We start from the raw sequence: 21,159 nt of genomic DNA, 5'->3' as shown, positions 1-21,159 counted from the left end.
AGGAGTGTCAACTCATGTCGTCACGTTGTCATCATGTGACGTATCACAACTTTTTTCCCCTTTGCTAAACCAGGGGTGAGCATGGCAAGTGTGTGACGCATCTGGCCCATGGGCCACAAGTTTGTCACTCCTGATATAGAACATAGATTATAATGGAAAAGAAACTTCTATCAACCTATATAATTTTAAAATATGAATAGTAATTATTTTATTTACTTTTTGATGTAATCACCATTTGCTACATACGTCTATCAACCATGTTTAGAGCCTTTAAAGAACTCCACAATTTATCTCTGTGACTACATCTTGATATTCTTTTCTACTTCTTCATCTAAATCAAACAGATACCCAGAAAAGTATTGCTTCAATTTGGGGAGGGGCGGAATAGAAATTGCACGATGCCAAGTTTGGACTATATAGCAAATGGGATAAGATGATGAGTTCCAACTTCAGAAATACTTCTTGGGTGGCTCATAAGTTTAATTCTTAGTCATGAAGGCATGAACTCTGCAAAAAACCATTTTCTCCCAAAACCTATTTAGTTCTATCCTATAAAGTTAACTCAAAGTATGTCATATAAAGCTTAGTGGAACTTACTTCAAGCAAAGTATATGTAAACACTTCAGTAAAATCAATGTGAACAACAGAGAAAAATGTGGATATGAACAGTGTAATTAATAAGCAAGTATAATATGAATATATGAATATATTAAACAGTTTACTTGCAACAAAATTTTAAAGTTCATTATTTTGATAACACAGGTTTTTTGTGGGTGGGTGTGTCTGTGGGTGTGTGGGTATGTCTGCGTGTGGGTGGTATCTGATACACAAAGAATTCTTATTGGTGCTAAGTTAATAGCCATAACCCTAAAAACATTTGGGAAACAAGACATCTACCTCCTTTCTGGAAAAAAAATAGTAGCCAACAATAGCAGGATTATTACTGCCAGGTGGCAGCTAAAAGAGATATAGAAGAAAGCATTAAAAGGCATTGTTATATTGAGCCTGATAAGGTTCACAAATGTCTTATTTCTCTTCCATTACAATGCCACCCACTTTTGCCACCTATGCACAGAGCCTAGAGGGAAGAAGAATTATCAGCTCAGCACTCCTATTTAGATGTGATTAGAATTGCTGGCACAAAGCAGAATGTTATTATTTCTGTAATACGAAATAAGCAGTAAACTGATGTTAATGCATTAAAAAGCCTGATATAAAATCCTAAATTCTTAAGTGTGAAAACACATCTTTGCCATGAGTTTAGGATTTAATCGCTAATAAAAGAAATAGTATAACACAGAAATATTTAAAGTTAAAAATAGTTAAAACTGGTACTGATGATAGACAAGTAAAAACAGAAACAGCATTTAAAATGGACTGTTACAAAGACTTAACCCAAAATATAATCTATTATACTTTTATTATAGCTTACATCAAGTAAAAAGATACAGGAGTACAGTTGAATTATCTACTAAAGCACATATGAAAAGCAGTATAAAACGAACAGATCAAATTAGCTATGATGATGTAAACAACTAAGTATGTTTCTAATGGAGAACTAGTTCTAGTTCTAGTCCTGTCTTAGGTATAAAGCCAGCTGGGTGACCATGGGCCGGTCACTTTCTCTCAGCCCTAGGAAGCTGGTAAACCACTTCAAAAACCCTTGATAAGAAAACTGCAGGAACTAGCAAAGTAGTCACCAGGAATGACTGAAAGAGACACAAGAAATTTCTTGTTGTTATAAAACAATAAGTTTCTAATAAACTTATATAGACCATCACAAAAAGTTAAAGAAAGAATGAAAATGCATCTTGTTCTTCATATCACAGAAAAATAACCGCAGACACAGCAGATATCTCCTTCAAACCTTCAGGATACCTCTTCAACTTATAATAGAAGCAAATTGATTGCTTTGCAAGCAATACTACTTCAATTGATTTTTTTGTTCCTTCCCACTAGCTCACTGGAAAAGCCAAACACAATTCTAAAGACACATTTTCAAAACAAGCGTAAGAATTTCTTTAAGCGAACGCCTACGAATATAAATGAACTTTTATTAGGTTACAAAAATCAGTGTAATCATTTTACAAAAAGTGCTTAATCAGCTAAGGGAAGTTATTACAGGCACAGTGTGACTTAAGTAGTATTTTTGCCTCTTTCCCAATAGATATACTAAAAGTGAAAGCTGAGGGAAAATTCTATTTCCATTGGACAAAAAATTAACTACTTCTACACTCCTTAAAATATGACTCGTTAATGTCAAGAAAAAAACCAAGTGCTGTTCATAACTATTTTCAGTCTAATACTATAGCAAGTTTTCAATAATAGGGCTGTATTTTCAATAAGCTGAAAAATGAATAGTTTTATAAAATTATCCTTAAGGATAATTATCCTTAAGAATCATTATCAGGAAAAGCAGAATTAAGATATAATTACTAGCATGTTTGTATTATAATGTATTACCCTGGATTCTATATTTCATAAATGTGCGTAATTTTACTATGGGAATCGTCCAATAGCATCCTAAGATTTTTAACAATGCTGTATCTTTATCATTTTTTTTCTCCAAAGTTCAGGATAGTTTTAGAAGTTTATATTGTATTAGGACAGATGTATCCTTAACAGGTGATTTTTCTGAATTAAAATCAGAAAAGTAAAAGTTTAAAAAAAATCAAAAGGTCCACAATGTTCCTACTGCATATTAACATCTGATGACTCCATTATATTAAACATACCAACCAACCAACCAACCAACCAACCAGAAAACAAAATTTGCAAATTCAACTGCCAATATTTGTTAAGTGCCATTATCTAGTTCAATATTATTTAAGGATGGAGATGCAAAGGCAGACTATCTAGCAATAGCATTAGCACTTAGATTTATATACCACCCATAGTGCTTTACAGCACTCTCTGGGTGGTTTACAACATCAGCATATTGCCCCCAACAATTTGGGTCCTCATTTGGGTCACCTCGGAAGGATGGAAGACTGAATCAACCTTGAGCCTGTCAGAATCAAACTTTAGCCCATTGGCAGAGTTAGCCTACAATACTGCATTCTAACCTCTGCAATACCAGGCCTCCTTGTGAGTTTCCATTATAAATCTTACTATAAAATATGATATAGTATCTACTGGGTAATTAATATATTTTAGGATGTGGCTAACAAACCTTGTAGGAAGCAAAAATATATCTTTTTCAGTTAGCTGAAGCTTGAGATGATAATATATTATACTATAGATTATGTGATGTTGTCCTACTTGCTTGTAGATAAATTAGTACTCATGTTACTCGGGTACTAATTAGTACCCGGGGATGTCTTATTTTGGGGAAAACAGGGTAATTCCAACTTTACATTTCAATAATTTGAAATATATTCTACTATAATACATTTAGAATTGTATTGAATTTAATTTTACACGTTTGGTTCACTTAAAATTTTCCTTACTTTAGTGGTATGTTCAGTTCTGAAGTAATAGTTAAAATAATCATTATGTTGACTCAATGCAAAAGTTTTGTGTAGCTCCTGTGAGACATATTACTCGCAGATGGTATTGCCAAATGTCATGAGATTTCATTCTTTCTTTCTTGCCTGAAAACTCACTTCAATGATTTTAACAAGAATGTTGATCGGCAATCTGATGACTTTTCAACTGTTTTTAAAAACTAGATTTAACCTTAATTTTCATTACAATGCCTCCCCCACCCCAGCCCATGTTTAATGGTGCCTGCTTTAAGCTGATGCTCTTATAACTCTGTTTGATATTTCTTTGAAGAAAAATAGATGTTTCAGTTACCAGAATAATATATTCAAAGTAGTTTTAAAAAATGAAAGTATCCTGCCTTAACATTCCAGTGTCTGATCGATATATTTTAAAAATGTATATATTGACAAACAACTGCCACCAAAATCATTAGAACTTTTACAACTTTTAGAAGATTGAGCAGTAAATCAAAAGTGTTTCACATCTTTTAAGTGGCTGTGAGAAACATAATTTATGTACAGTCTCTTGTGCATGCAAATATGAGATGTTGTTCTTGCGCAGCTGCTGTAGAAATTGTTCTCCGCTGTGGTTGCATATATGCACATACATAGGAACTTCACTTCAATATTCTAGCAAAGTGGCTGCACGTGTAATTGTGGAAGCTTTGCAAATAAACGAGTTGCTTGAACAGTTTTGAAGGAAATGTTTTGTACACACTTCTATATATTGTAACACATTCCTTTCAATCAAAAGCTTTGCAAAGCATAACATAAACAAAGATGAAGTTTCATTCATTCAAAACATAAGATTGATACCTACCTATTGGCACTATATATATTCCTAAAGAAAACTATGAATTTTCTAGTTAAATTTATCAGGATATATAAGCTAGTAGCACTTATCGGCTTGAGATCTTCAGTTCTTTACACTTATTATCTTTTGTCTTTATCTTTTTATGTTTTATTGATTTTATTGTAATTTCTGTGTTTGATTGCTGTGAGCAGCTCAGAGTCATTGAGAGTCAGACAGCATAAAAGTTTAATACATTATGCTTGGTTGCATACCAGATGTTTAGACTGGATTTGGCATTTTCATCCACCCATCAAGCTTCCCAAGAACCTGGCATAGGCAGATGTTATTGTTTGATGGTTTTAAATGTATTGTTGTACTCCATTTGTTTTGGGATTGTATCCAAGATGTCTATAACTATTGGTACTATCTTTGATTCTTTTGATAGACCTTCTACTTATACATGCAAGTCTTTATATTTTGACTTTTTCCAGTTCTTTCCTTTCAGTTCTGATGTCTCCAGATAGTGGCACATCCACTATCCAGATCTTGTCTATTTGTGACCTCATCAGTTCTTACTTGCAGGCAAATGGATCTATTTCAGATATTCCATTGCAAATTCTTGGGACTTTGTCATACTATTATTTGTATTATTCTGTGTGATCTTCTTAAAGCAGCTACCTGGGTTCTATAACTATTTCTTCAGTTTCTTTGCAGGGACAGCATTTGCTGTCTTCTCAATTCTGCCTTTGTACGAATTTGTTTTTAAGGGTGTTATTAAGTATTATTATTATTTAAATGCTAAGATCATTCTGTTAACCATTTATGATGTAGTATAAATTGCAGAAGAGTATAAGAGAGCTTTTCTATTAGAAATGTTATAAAGATTCTCAGACTGATTAACATGTGTTGCTGTTTCTTATACTTTTTCAATGACATTATTTTGCCATCTTGATTCTAGAATCAATATTGTTCCACAAATGGAAGTTGAAAAGCCAAATACTTGTGAATCAGCTAGGAATAAGAATATGCTTTGGGAGATGGCAGAGGGCTGCTCATTTCTTAAAGAAATTGTCAGGAACATTCTGAAATTCTGCTTTTTATCCACTCTCCTCTAAAATCTTTGTCCAGAAAATTACAGAACCCTCCAAAATTATGTGAAAAAGAAAGAGATAAAGAAAATTGCTGCCTATTCTTTCATCATTTGGTTTCATCAACCAAATTTTGGTTACCAGTATGAAATTAAGATTTATAACTGCACGATTCTAGATGAAATTAGAGCGATGAAAGCCATTTATTCCAAATTTATTTTTTGGGCTGTGTTTAAGTAAACAATTTTTTTTCACAGCAAATATGTATATATAATAATGAAGTCTATTACTATGGCTGTTAAAATAGTTCTCAGTCAAACACCTCACATATTTAAGTTATTTACAAAAATGTCAAAAAGATGAATGCAAAAATGGACATATTGAAAAGTTTGTCTATTAAATGGCATATTAGAGAAATATTTATTTAAAACAAAGCAGTACTTTTAAAACTGGAAGGTAAATGTAATTGTACATTTGTACAGAATGAAAAATTATATGACAAATAAATAAATAACTAAAAATTGATCCATACATCCATATATGAAATCCTTATAATTTTTTTTTCTGAAATAATTGAAATTATATATAGACTATGCCAGAGGAGACTCAGGTTCAAATTTATTCTAAATCAAAGAAGTTCAGGGGTGACTTTAAGCCTTTCACTCATCCTTCACAGAAATAATCTCAAAAATTGTTGGATTGAAGACGAATGGATGGCATACTGCATACAGATCTAATACCCTGTTTCCCCCAAAATAAGACATCCCCTGATAATAAGCCTAATCGGGCTTTTGAGCGCATGGCAATAAGGCCAAGTGCTTATTTCAGGGTTCAAAAAAATTGAAGACAGGGTCTTATTTTCGGGAAAACATGGTATTTAAAAAAACCTGAAATATTTAGATACTTTTCAGACATGCCTTTAAGTAGCAAGGTATAAACTAGGGCTTTTTGTGACAGATCAAGCAATTAACATATGCTTATCAAATTCTGCATTTTTTCCCTATATAATCAAATCACAGTGTTATCACATAGCTAATTGGTTGTGGTTCTCAAAAGTATGCCTAGCCTGTAGATTTGCATCTTCACCAAACAATAAAGCTAGACCTTTATTTTACATGGGCCAAATTCATTTAATTATTTTTTAAAATTATTTTAATTTTTGTGTACAAATGTTTTTATTTTGGCTGTTCACCGCCCTAAGTCCGAAAGAAGAAGGGCGGTATACAAATCTAATAAAAGTTAAAAGAAAAGATAAAGATATATCTGTAGATGGTAGAGTTTCAGAAAAGCTGGGAATGCCTTTTTAAAAAGGGTAGTAATACACACATAATAAGAGGAATATGTTCAATAATTCATAATCCAAGATTTCATTCCATATTCTGCATTCAGATCTGCATATCTTGTGGCTTGGAAAAAGCGCTATTACTTGTTTATACTAACCTGTATTTTGATTGGCCATGAAAAGTTGCTGACATATACATAGAAAGTGATATTTGGGTTGCTTCTGAAATTGAATTTTTCACAGGAAAAACTGTCCCTATATTCCTTGATATTAGTCTTCGAAACTACAGGAATCTCTTCTCCAGATATTGTTCCAGCTATTAAAAAATATACAAAGTCAATAAAAGATCATTTTAAAAATTGTTAAATTACATAATCCAAAAAGATGCATATTATATATGTGTGTAAGAAAGATATAAAAAGTATAATTTGACTGGCATTAAATGGAGCATAATATAGAAATGTAGCTAAATTATAAAACCAAACAATTACACACACAAAAAAAATCTGTCAGTATGTGAATGTATACACATATCCTATTACAAGTTTGTTTCAACCATACATAATGGAATTGTATTTATAGCAACTTTGTTTCATTTAACTTCATGGTTAATACAGTTTCCAGAAGTAATTTATAGGTAGTAATTTATACTAAAATTGCAAAGTTATTCAAGTATAGAATTGTCTTGATTATGAAATATTGCTGTAGTTTTTCAACTGTTGCTAACAAAGATAGTATCAAACCAGATAAATTTATTTCATTTATAAGAAATGAGATTATTCAGCTATGCTATTTAATCTGTATATTGCTGAACTAGTAAAATCAGACAATTAATGTATTTATGTATGTATGTATGTATATATGTATGTATGTATGTATGTATGTATGTATGTATGTAGAGCTCAGGAAAGGCAATGTAGGGGATTGAGTAGGAATGTATTTAGTAGAAGGAAAGTGTTTAGTAGAAGGGCTTATCCATCCTTTGGTGTCAGCCAGACATGAGATTGGGAAACATCCAATATTTATCAAGTTTCTAGTTTCGTATTAAATGCAATTAGGTATAACAATCTAGGAAAGGTCTTTCTTTCTTTAAAATTTGAGAGATGAGAGTAGCATATGCTTTTTTTGATATTAATATTTGCAAAACAAACACTATATTGTTTTATATTTATGTCTACATTCTAAATATTTAAATTACAGGCATAACCCGGTTCTTTAGAAATCATAATTTGGTGCCAGTACTATGCAGAAATGAAATTTTTGTACTGATTTTTATTGTAAAAAAAAAGCATTATATGGAAAAGGTATCCTTTGGTAAACTTATTGAAGAATAGTCTTTGCCCTTTTTGAAACATTGATATCAGGTTTGATTTTACTGGCTTGTGCTAAAATTGATAGGTATTATGAATATCTTGTAATCCCAACACAGATATTTGTCGACATAATAGAGGTATATTTAACTTCAATTCAAAACATGGAATTGATGGAATATCAGCCATCAATTACAGCATGATTGTAATGATATTTAACCACTTCACTGTCTTCTCCTCACTTCACCTCACTGTTCTCGTGAGGTCCAGCATTTAAAAGGTTGACACCTGATCTATAAATCAGATAGACGTGGAATTTACTCTGGGAAGATTAGCACTATGTAATATGTGTAGTCATGATTCCTTTCCAAATATTGTGTTCTTCCTCAAATATATTTACAAATATTGAAAAATACATGCAAATATATAATTGCAAAACCTTCAGTTTTACTCTGCATAATTCATTAAAATTCAATCAACGATGGTCTCCTTGAATATATTTTCCGAATGTCAACAGAACGAATGCAAGGAAACTTTCTAAACAAAGCTTTTTATTAAAAACCAATGAAAAACTAATGAAAAAAACTGGATCCAAAAGTTTGAGTGTGGGGGAAGGAACAGATGATAAGCATATTCTTTTATGAGAACACACAGAAGAATTTTCTTGTTTGATATCAATGTTAAGGTTAATAATTAAATTCCAAGCTTCAACACTGAAACAAAGAAATTAAAAACTCTGTCTCTGCTGTAGTCAAGGAAGTAATTTATCTTAATTAAAATCACTCTATTCATAATACTGCCACTATAAAATTTTAAAGAGCATACAAGGTTTTGTTACTCAAGTAGTTTTAATTGAATAAGAAAGTTAACATGTTAATGAATCTTAATTTAATTTGCAAATTATCTGTTTTAAGTAATGTCATTAATAATGTCATAATGAGAATGGGAAAAGAATGTATTTTATTAACATTTACTAATAAGAAACAAAAAGCTATCATGTAAATATAGTGAGCACATTACTAAGTAAGATAATATTAAAAAGGAAAACTCCTAATAATGTCTTTCTTACCTGTAGAGCCAATAGACCATGTGATATTCAGGTTAAAGTTATTTGATGCATTAATTGATATGTCCAAATTTTTGTTTGACTAAAAATTTAAAAACAAAACATAAAAATTACATTAGAAACAGCTTAACCTTTGTTCATAGATAGTCAAACATAATATTAACTCTAAACACTATGGACTTGATTCAGGAAAGAAAGTTCACCCATACAAAGCAACCTTCCCATTCCTCAGCTATCAACAGAAAACATCTCTACACGTAAAGACAACTATTATATACAGCTGCTAGTAGAGAACCAAAATTTTCCAAAATCCAAAACAATAATTAAAAAAAAGGGAGAAAAAAATTAAATTTGGAGAAAATTGGATTCATTTTCATTTCATTTCATTTTATTAGATTTCTATACCGCCCTACTCCCGAAGGACTCAGGGCGGTGCACAGCCAAACAATAAAAACACATACAATACAAAATTTAAAAATAGAATAAAATCAAATTAAATAATTTTGGCCCCGACAAATTTAAAACCCCAAACTTTTAAAACCAATTTAAAATTGAATATATAAATAGTAAAAGATATTTAAAATTTTAAAAATCTTTTATAAAAGAGGGGGAAATTTAGGCCAGGCCGGCCTGGTGAAATAGTAAGGTCTTTAAGGCGCGGCGGAAGGTGCGCAGATCCGGGATCCTCCGTATCTCTGGGGGGAGCTCGTTCCAGATAGTAGGTGCCCCCACAGAGAAGGCTCTCCCCCTGGGGGCTGCCAGTCGGCATTGTTTGGCTGACGGCACCTGGAGGAGCCCCTCTCTATGGGAGCATACCGGCCGGTGGGAGGCTATTGGTGGTAGTAGGCGGTCCCGCAAGTACCCGGGTCCTAAGCCATGGAGCGCTTTAAAGGTGGTAACCAAAACCTTGAAGCGCACCCGGAAGACCACCGGGAGCCAGTGCAGCTCGCGCAGGACAGGTGTTACATGAGAATGCCATGTCGCTCCCATAACCACCCGCGCGGCCGCACTCTGCGCCAGTTGGAGCCTCCGGGTGCTCCTCAAGGGGAGCCCCGTGTAGAGAGCGTTGCAATAGTCCAGGCGTGAGTGACCGTGCATGAGTGACCGTGCGTAACGAGTCCCAATCCAGAAAGGGACGCAACTGGCGAATCAGGCGAACCTGATGAAAAATCCTCCCGGTCACGGCCATCAAGTGCTCTTCTAAAGACAGCCGTGAATCCAGGAGGACGCCCAAGTTGCGAGCCCTCTCCGTGGGGGCCAATGATTCGCCCCCAATAGTCAGTGATGGCGTCAACTGACTATATCGGGACGTTGGAAACCACAGCCACTCAGTCTTGGATGGGTTGAGCCTGAGCCTGTTCCTCCCCATCCAGATCCGTACGGCCTCCAGGCACCGGGACATCACTTCAAGCGCATCATTGGGGTGATCCGGGGTGGAGATGTACAGCTGGGTGTCGTCAGCGTACTGATGGTACTCCACCCCGAAACCATGGATGATCTCGCCCAGCGGCTTCACATAAATGTTGAACAGGAGAGGCGAGAGGACCGACTCTTGCGGCACCCCACATATGAGGGGCCTCGGGGTCGACCTCTGTCCCCCTGTCAACACAGACTGTGACCGGATTAAATGTTTTTTATCATTTTTATCATCTTTTAGCATTATGCAGTCATTTTATTATTTTGTAAGATGCACTATATGGCAATTTTATTAAAATATGCTTTATGTATACCTTTGAAGAAGTATAGCTTATGGTTTGAATTTTTTTAGAAGTGTTTAATACTGCATCTCCAAATCCTTAAACTTCAAGAAATGATGTCCAATAATTACAACAGATGTTAATTTTTGCTTCCTCAACAGGAAGTAGTATTAAAGTATTATATAAATAGACAACAGTTAAAGACTGAAAATATAAACACTGTACAAGGAGATGAAAACAATATTATTTTGGATCGGTAAAAAAATTCTTTTAGCAAAAGAAAGGAAAATAGTCTCAGAATACCCATTGTGCCATAATGAAACACAGTCTAATCATTTTCAAATATTGTAATTTACTATCAGCAGTTAGTTTTTTTGATTATTTTATCCTTTAAAAACTTACCTAGAAATTTATTTATATGATTATTGTTGTTAATTTTGGGGGTCCTGGAGACTTCCTTGACTAATACCTGCTATTTTCTTGGCAAGTTTTTTTGGAAATGGTTTGCCATTGCCTGCTTTCTGGGCTGAGAGGCCCAGTGTTACCTGGTTGGCTTTGTGCCCAAGGCAAGATTAGAACTCACAAGTCCCTAGTGAGGACTTAGTCTAAAGCCTTACTCCCTACATAAAACTGGCTCTTAATGGTTTTATATTGTTTTATATTGTTTTAATTTTTTAACTTGCATTGATTTGCTGTTTTTATGGTCTTTTTTATTGTGAGCTGTCCAGAGCATATTTGATTAAAGGGGAAAAGTGGTAATTGCTAATGTATAGAAATCAAAACCCGGCCAACATGACACTAACTCCAGCAAAATAAATGCAACAGTTCATTCTCTCACTTGTATAGGACCCGATTAGGTTCAGTAGGTTTGGCAAGATCTGGCCTCTGACACAGAGAAATAATGGGATAGACTACAATACTCAAGCACCTAAAACTCTTATTCCTAGCACTGATAATGTCTTATTTTGTAAAGCAAATGAGTTTACAAAAATAATAGAGTAGAATACTTCTTCATCCTACAAAAGTATAAGAAATAAAGACTCAGCCACCAATATGAAGCCTACGAAAGATTTTTTAAAATCTAAAATTTAACAATATTACAGATATATGTGGAGTTCTTTTTTCATATATACATCATTTATCCTTATATGTTTTTATGACTGCTTCCATTATGACTGGAAGCAGAGCAGGATTATTGTACATCACAGAAGCAGCTTGATTACTTAATCCTAACCATATGCTCGATAGACCAAGTTAGTGACACTGAATAATGAAGAAATGGAATGAAGGATAACAAGCTAGTTTACTATGTGAGAATTGTAAGAACAAGAGTACTACAGAAGAACTGCCATTTTTTGTCAGCTTCAGTATTAAGGTTTGCAAAGCTAACAGTTACATCACCAGTTCCTGGTTGTCTTAAAATTATCTATCACAGTTCTATTTGGCTCCATTCTGTTTTTCAAAGAGATTCGTTTAGAAAAAGAGATACATATAAAACAAACTATAATAGAAAATTATAACACAGGTTCTCATTTATATCAACTTACCTGTTCAGGATTTGCAATGAAGTTTATGGCAGTGTGATGACGATCATCTTCTTGTAACAGACTGAAGGTAAACTGGTAGTCAATCAGTAAACTATCTGTGAACAAAATATTAAAATGAACAGATGGGATCATATTGAATTCAGAAGTTTCAGATTCATGAAAACTTCAATATAGTTTAGAATGTTTACATTACAGCTAGGGAAATAGTAAGCTTGATCTATAAATCTTTTCATTCTTTAGTGCATTTCTGCTTTCCTGTGCTTAACCCACAAAAAATTAATAAAAATAACACACAATGTTAAAATGCAATGTATACATGATTTATTTGTATTTCACATTTTTGAACCACCCATCTCGCTCAACAAATATGTTGACTGTCACATGTTTTCATTACTTTATAATCTGTCAATAATTTTAGTTAGTCATTTCAAATATTAAATCTAATAAATGGTAGAGGACAAGAATGATTTCATTTCCACTCTATAGCCTTCCATTCTATGGAAAGTTTATCCAATTACAATGAAAATTCTGAGGCCCTATAGGGGATGCTTGTTGACCCAGTTTGTTTGATACTAGTTTTCATTGGTTAAAATGTATTGAATATATATATATACTGTTTGTATATGTATATATATTCAATATGTATATAGTGTTTTCTTCACTGCACCTGACTTGTTTCTAGTGATTAATTCCTATAACACATTCGGGGTATTCAAAATAGGACCATCAGCACAAAATTTTTACAGTGAAAAGCCATTTAAATATTTATGGTACTAGGTTTAGCAGTAAGCAATATTAGAAAAGGAAAGGGTAATTGAGAGTAATTTTGGTCCCTTAAAGAATATATACTATACTTGGTGGGGCATGATTATGTAATTCATGCATTTGATATAAGACATTTCTAGGTGGTAAGATTTATTTATTTATTTATTTATTTATTTATTTATTTATTTATTTATTTATTTATTTATTTATTTATTATCAGATTTATATACCGCCCTTCTCCCGAAGGACTCAGGGCAGTGCACAGCCAAAGTAAAAACATAAATACAAACATTAAAATACAGTTTAAAAGATATATATGCGTTTGGCCCCATAGTTAAAAAACAATAACAAACCTATTAAAAACATTTAAAAATGTGTTAAACCATAGATTCTCACTTGTGTTCCAAATCACTTTTCCCCCTATATTGTTGTAGTTTTTATTCTTACTATACTATTGCTCTTTTCAGTTTTGGTCTGGTGATGGCAATAATTCTTAACAATTGTTTTGGCTTTCAGTTATATATCCATCCTTACTATTATTTTTTCTGTTTCTGGAAAATACCGTAGGATCATTTATCATCATTTCAAGACGTTACCAATATAGTCTATTCACCAATATAGGGAAGTACTTGCAAGAAAGAAAATATTCATTTACATGGAAATATATTATCTAAATTGGCTACTATTAGAAGTAGTCCTCACTTAGCAACAATTGGAACAACCAACTTTCACTAAGCACTACAGTCACTAAAGAAACGATTTAACTTCTGTGTCCTCATTACTCTTCTTGTCACAAGATGATTGGAAAGTACCAAATAGTGATCACATGACTTCAGGGCACTGCAACAGTCACAGATATGAGCAAACTGGCAATCATGTAAGTCCAGGATGCTGCAATGATTATAAACATAAAAGATTGATCACAACTGTTTTTTCTACACTACTGTAACTTCAAATGCCCACTAAGTGAGTACTACCTGTATACTATAGCTGGTCAGAAAAAGGATAGGGAAGTATTCTCTTATGTAGAAAACAGGAACATTTGAAGTAGAGCATGGATACAGATTCACACTTAATTTTAGCATCAATATATAATGCAAAATCATTTAATTGGCAAAATAACATAGTGCAGTGTAGCAGTTCAGTTTTGGAGCATATTGACAAAAAACCTAGTAGCCATACTTTATATTTTTAAACCTAATATAATTAAAATAATAGCAGTAGAGTCCTCCATTAATGCACAATGTCTATGTGCTACTTCTTTGCTGCATATTTTTTAGTAATATCCTACCATTGTCAGTTCCTGGGATAACTTTTATTTCATATACAATATACAAATTTATATACAATAAATATTTATTTCCAAGATTTCTTTTTTCTTTTTTGTCTAAATGTACAGCCTATCAGATTTTAATATAAGACAATTTTACATACCAATTAGCTTTCACTTCTGTAATATACGCTAGGCAAGCATAACTGACATGTGGTCAAATTTAAGACATTTGTTCAAAGAGTTAAAAATAATCTTCCTAACACTATCTGCAAGATATTTATTTCAGACTATTAAATATTGAAGCTAAATAAATTTACACAGTTTTATAAAATAAATTGCAGATAATAATACAGATCTCTATACATGTGTGGCATAGTAATAAATTATATGCAAACATATAATTAACAAGCTTCAGTCCTGGATGAAATTAGAAAAAAATTTACAAGATTTGTAAATCTTGGTGGCGCAGCAGACTAAAATGCTGTTAAGTAGCACCAGCTGCCTGCAATTACTGCAAGTTCAAATCTCACCAGGCTCAAGCTTGACTCAGCCTTCCATCCTTTCGAGGTAGGTAAAATGAGGACCCGGATTGTGGGGATTGTTTGAGACAGAAATATATATCCAGATTGTTCCTAAATTCAATTTATTTACTTTCCAATAGTCTGAGAATATTTTTGAGTAAAATTATACAAATATGTACTGTCCTTCTAATATTTTTGACCCTATAACTTTATTAAAGTATTTAATTCATAAAGTATTTAGTTATAATGGCATATAACTACATTATATGCCATACTAATCTACAAAATAAATTTTGGTGAATTTATGCATTCTGAAATTTAATTGTTCTACTTGACAATTTTATAAATATTTAAGATAATCATTTTCAGTAGCACATAAAACTTTATTACTTTTAATGCATATAGTAATTCATTTGGATAATTTTATATATATAGTCAAAGTTCTTTATGTTAATTTATAAAAATGTTCAGCATGACAACTATCCCCATATGTTTTTTCCTTTGCACCTTGTATAAACAAATACATTACTTCACACTTGAAACTACATATTACATTTTGCAGTCTTTAAAAATTAGTCTCATGCTCTTTTGTTTATATAAAATTATTATCTATTATGGGTATCAAAGAATTCAATAATTTCTGCTTTTAAATATTGCACACATAATGTAGTCATTTTAGGACATTGATAGCAAAACTTATTTAAATAAAGATGTAACTATATAATTTCAATATCTTTGCTGAGTTTTTAAAGGAGCAATTCCTTTTCTGATCAGTACACAAGATTCTGTGGAAGGTTAATGGGAGTTTTGTGACTGTATACTGTAGGGAATAAACACATTGTTCTAGTCAAAATACTTATAATTATATATGCCTTAACACTTAGCTGCTAAAATGCTTTGCTGTAGCCTCTTAATGCTCAGAAACAAATGGAAAGCAAATCTAACCCTCTAGAGCAGCCACATTATTACTTTATGACTATTCCAACTTTGGACAGTTTTCAAAAATAAAATCTTTCAAAAATTAAAAAAAATTGTATGATACACAGCTTGTGGAGGCAAATCCAATTAACTAGACTTGCATAGTCCTATCTGGTTGCTGGTATTTATTAGTAATATTTGTAAGTTACTTAACCTATTGTTTAAAATCCCTTATTTATTATACAAATACTGAAGACTGGGTTTTGCAATGAATCAAAGGTTATTCCAACTGTCTAGTTGGATGCAATTGTGTCCTTCAACCAGTGGAATTTACATAAGTGGTGGATAAAATAATATCTCCTCCACTGTAAATCCCATGCACATCCCAGATGTCCAGAGGCCCTAAATTCCTCTAAGGAAGATCCAAGGGGCATGTGTGGGATTGCAGGGAAAATGAGAAAGGAGAAACTATTATAGAATGAGTGAAAATACACTGAGATAATTTTCAATTTAGTGCCACAGCTGCAATGTAAAACTTGCTGTTCAAACACATAAGGAATGATTAAAATGTTGCCATGTTATATGAAAAATTTAAAGATCTTTAGAAAATAATTTTAAAATTGCAAAAGAAAATAGAAAAGATTTCACTAAAGATCTAAGAAGTTAGCAAAGCTCAATCCCTAATAACTGTAAATCCATGATGGTGAGTCTATGGCACGCATGCCAGACGTGGCACACAGAGCCCTCTCTGTGGGCATGTGCGCAGTCGCTCCAGCCCAGCTCCAATCGCGTTTCTCCATTGCGTTTCACTCAATAAATTCCAACTTCTCACAAAAAAGTTCTCGTGAAGCTGGAATTGATTGAGTGAACTTTTTCATTCGTGTGCTTCACAATGGGGGAAATGGGTCCCCTCCTTCTGAAGTCCATTACAATGCAGAGTCACAATGCAACTCTGAGTCAGCTCGGGAAAAAAAGCAATTGCTTTTTCTGCAGAGCAGCCTGTGTTGGGATGCCCCGCCTCCCCACCAACCACCTGAACGTGGGCACGCTGCTCCTGGTTCATCGGCCTTCAGACGTCATTCCCACAACCCTGCACCAGTTCAGGGATTCCTTCTCTCCCCCCGCAGGGAGGCAGAGAGAGGCGGGGGAGTGAAAGAGAGAGAGAGAGAGAGAGAGAGACAGACAGATAGAGAGAGGAGGGAGAGGGAAAGTGAGGGAGGCAAAGAGAGAGAGAAAGGGAGGGAAAGAGAAATGATATGACAAAAGTTTTTCTTTTTTATTGTTGCTAAACGTAATGTTTCAAAAACAGAAAAAGTCACCCCAAAGGAGTCTTTGAGGGCTGAACGCCAAGAAACACAGATTTCCTCTGCTTTCTGCATTCCCACCCCATGCTGAAGCAACTAAATGGGCTGAGGTATCCCCATTAAGTGATCCTGCCGAGCCCAATTGCAAACTGCCAAGCATTCGGCTCACACGTCCCTCCTGGCCAGCACTGCAGCGGCAGCAGGGAAGATGCACACCCTGCCTGCTCCACTCTTGCTGCCCAGTGGTGGGGTCTACACTGCCGCCTTCCAGCCAGAGCGCCATGTTTGTTTGCTTGCTGGTTGCCTCCAAGGAGGGAGCTGCGCTCAGGCTGCCTGGGCCCCCGCCATGGAGGGAGACAAGAGGGAAGGGGGGGGTCTCCCCAACAGGATCCAGGTTGGAGTTTATTTTATGTGGATCTCTAATGCTTCGCTTTGCCTGCCAGTCTCCACTCCCACCAATAGCCCAAGTGGTTGGATTCACACGACACATGAAGCTGGACAGGAGAGCACAGACAGATAGACAGACAGACAGACGGACGGACGGATGGGACAGAGAGAGAGAGATAAAGAAAGGGAGGGAAAGAGAGACAAACAGAGAGGCAGAGAGACAGGGAGAGGGACAGAAAGACAGAGAAAGGGAAAGAGAGAGGGAAGGAGGGAAAGAGAGAGGAAAAGAGGGAGAAGGAAAGAGAGAGGGAGGGAAAGAGAAAGACAGAGAGAGAGAGAGAGGGAAGAAAAGAGAGGGAGAGAAGGAAAGAGACAGAAAAAGAGTGGGGAGAGAGAGAGGGGAGGGAAAGAGAGAAATGATATTACAAAAGTTTTTCTTTTTTATTGTTGCCAAATGTAATATTTCAAAAGCAGAAAAAAATGAAAGGGCATAAAAGTGCATTTATCACACTTTTCTTAGAACAATTAGCTGAACTCTGAGTTGTTTATCATTATTTTAGGTAGTAAAACCTCATTATTCAGGTTAAATAGCCGTGTTGGTACTTTGCGATAAATAAGTGGGTTTTGGGTTGCAGTTTGAGCATTTGGTCTCTAAAAGGTTCATCATCACTGGTCTAAAGGATCAAAAGGAATATTGTAAAGGGATGAAATCACATAACAGGTTTACACAGTTTTTGTTCATTGTTCAATAAGATCTATTCTTTGCATAAAGCAACCTAGAGTGAACAAACAAGCATTAAGTGAAACAAAATAACACACACAAACCGTGCAGTACTAATTATGGCTAATACTAATTAAGATATTTACAATCTTGCAGTAATTTCTCACTCGCAGAGTAACCACAATATTTTTGTGTGTTCTTTGAAGCAGCTTTTTTATCAAGTTTTATTTGAGTTTGGATTTTTTTTTACTTAAAGCTATATTTATTGTTATTGCCCAGATCTAAATCAAACCAAATTACTTTTTCAGAGAATTATTCTTCCAGCGATTTACCTTCCCAAAAAAATAAATTGTTTTCAGTTTCAGTTTCACTCTTATAGAATGTTCTATTACTACAGAATCCATGCAATTATTAGTTCTGGTATTTAGTTTTCAATTCAGTATTTTTTTTAAAAAAAAATTCATTATATAATTTTCAAGGTAATTTTTTTCACTTCCATTGTTTTCATTTCACAACTGTTTTATCGCAGGAATAAGATCAAATAATTCTTATATTAGTATAACATCAAGGATACTCAAGGGAAATAACTGTGGGAGTCATAATTCAAATATGTGGATTGTTCCCAGTTGCTTCCATTGATTAAGGATTAATTTACTAAACGTGTAGCCATTAACTGTTATAGCAATTAACTTTAAAAAATAAAATTAGAAGACAATGTAGACAATATAGAATATAATTCAACTCTGGCTCTGCATCTGATACCATTTCAGATAATTTAAAAAATCTTTTCTGCACACAGACCTACACTACATGATGCGTTTTCATTAAAATAAAAGTATTTTTTCCTTTCTCTAAATTGAAATGAAAGACTGGCTCCTTTTCAATATATTTTTCTGGAAAGAGTGAGTATTAAACTTCAGTGTTATTAGATTTAAAAAAAAAATACAATTTAAATTGTATTATCTTAAATTTAAAGATAGTCAATATTTTACTATCAGAATCCAAAACAATATGTTCAGTATAATAGTCCTCCCAAGTAACTACAATCCAAATAACTAGGTGGGGGGAGGGGGAGCTGTAATTTTTATTTGTAGAAACCCTTATAAAAGCTCTTTAATGTGATTTGACTCCAAACAGGACCCTTTTCAGAATATTATTCCTAAAATGGGTTATGCCTGAAGGCGTAGATATTTGCTGCATACATTCAAAATATAGTGACAATTAAAGGAAGTGGGAAAAAAATCTGGATTAAAAGTCTAGTTTAGATTTTCAGCATGTGAGAAATCAGAGTTTAAAAAAAGAAATAATGACTAGGATAAATTCATTTTCAAATGAGGTAAGATAGCAAATGGATTTTGCTAATTCAGCTTCCTCCCAGATATTTGTCAAGTAATAGGACATATAAAGATATCCTTTACATCTTTGTTTCTATAATTCCTATTTTATGGTGTATTTTTCTCTTGGAATATACAAATACTGTATTTTGACACTTATCCTGAAAGAAACGGTAACTTTGCGACTGCCTCATTCCTTTGCATAATGGTCCCTGCCACTGCTATTACCCTCCAGCTTTATTCCCATTAAAGAGAATGCTGTGGAACATCTATCATAAGAAAGGGAAGTACCTATATATTATACCTGTTTTCTGAAAACTTAGAAGACCAAATACAAAACAAATCTAAAAACATCCACACATGATTAAGGTTTAAAATCCATGAAAAGGTTTTTAAAACTGGAAAATGCTGTACCTTTTCAGTACTACAATACTGTAGTAGTACTGTAGTATGTGCCATTAGAGTTATTTCACAATCCTAGGTTTTGCATTTACAAACAGAATGTATTTTCTAATAACATTAAACCATATTTTATTAGTAAGCCATCTGCTGAAAACTATTGTTTCTTATACAGTATACATAAGATTCTAATCTGGGAAGCAATTTGTTCCACTAACTATCCTTAGATATTAGGATGAGGTTTTTTTTCTATACAGCTTTTATTCTTAAATTACCAAACATTGAGAGTACAATGACAGTTTGTGGTGATCATTACTACTACATTTAACAGTAATAAAAATAGCCTCAATCTGCAAAGTCAATTAGTGTCAAACATAATTGCTGGAACTCATTACTCTAAGTCAAGCATGACAGCTTTACAATTATAGGAGATACTTAGTTTAAACAAATGGAATCCCAGAAGAAAACTTGCAATGAAAAGGCAGTAGCAGATAATCAGATTGCTAGGCCATGTCTCTCAGTTCACCTGGACTGTATGTATTGCTTGTCTTGCATTAAGAACCTACTGTTGTTTTAGTTCTTGAACTGAAATTCCAATGTCATTTATTAAAACTGATTTCTTCTAATATATTCTAGTGTTGCTCCCTTTATATTTTAAAACAATGTTCATAACACATTGAATTTTAAGTACTGAAGTATTATAAGGCTGCCATCTAGTGCCCAAGGACCCTTTTTTTTAGTAATTTCAAATTTCAATTTATACAAAATATATTATATTATTGTGACACTGCTTATGTGCAAATTCACATTTGAAAGGAGCAGAATAAAGTTGCAGTATTCAATTACAAGCCTATTGTATAACATGCTTGTCGTGGAATGTTTAATGTAATACTAACTGTTCAAAATAGGTACAGAAAAAATATGTTTTGTTAGTCAATGGCAACAACACCAGTAACAATAAAAATAGAATTAAAAAATACATTAGTTGCAACAAAGAAAAATAACACAAAAGTTGTGTAAACGTTTGAGTTCTGCACAATTCTTGAGTGTACTAGTACAAAAAGAAGGCAGGTAATAGAAAAGCTCAAACTTTAGATCAGGTGTTTTTAGTTTTAAGTGATTTACTTAAAAGTCTGTCTTAAAATTAAGACTGCACATGAATACATTACTCAGTAGTAAGTGTTAGCAAATTATGTGATGCACTCAGAGACAAAGAATAATAGCTGACCAATTGTCATCCTACCCCTACCTGGAGTTCTGAAAATGTAA

General features: G+C 33.6%; 1 protein-coding gene across 2 annotated transcripts in view; it reads right to left on the bottom strand.

Moving 5' to 3' along the window:
• Window positions 1–21,159, bottom strand: part of ATRNL1 (attractin like 1) — a 478,418-nt gene that overhangs the window by 297,464 nt on the left and 159,795 nt on the right. For both annotated transcript variants that reach the window (XM_070944958.1, XM_070944957.1), the window contains 3 exons: window positions 12,269–12,363; window positions 9,028–9,106; window positions 6,807–6,964 (listed from right to left, as the gene is read on the bottom strand). In XM_070944958.1, coding sequence (XP_070801059.1) covers window positions 6,807–6,964; window positions 9,028–9,106; window positions 12,269–12,363 — 332 coding nt within the window. The remainder of the gene's footprint in view (window positions 1–6,806; window positions 6,965–9,027; window positions 9,107–12,268; window positions 12,364–21,159) is intronic.

Source organism: Pituophis catenifer, unplaced genomic scaffold (assembly GCF_029215685.1).
Source record: "Pituophis catenifer annectens isolate HBS135680 unplaced genomic scaffold, rPitCat1.0.hap2 SCAF_6, whole genome shotgun sequence".
Taxonomy (NCBI): Eukaryota; Metazoa; Chordata; class Lepidosauria; order Squamata; family Colubridae; genus Pituophis; species Pituophis catenifer.
Note: the sequence above shows the minus strand (reverse complement) of the source record. Positions and strands in the feature narration are given on the sequence as shown.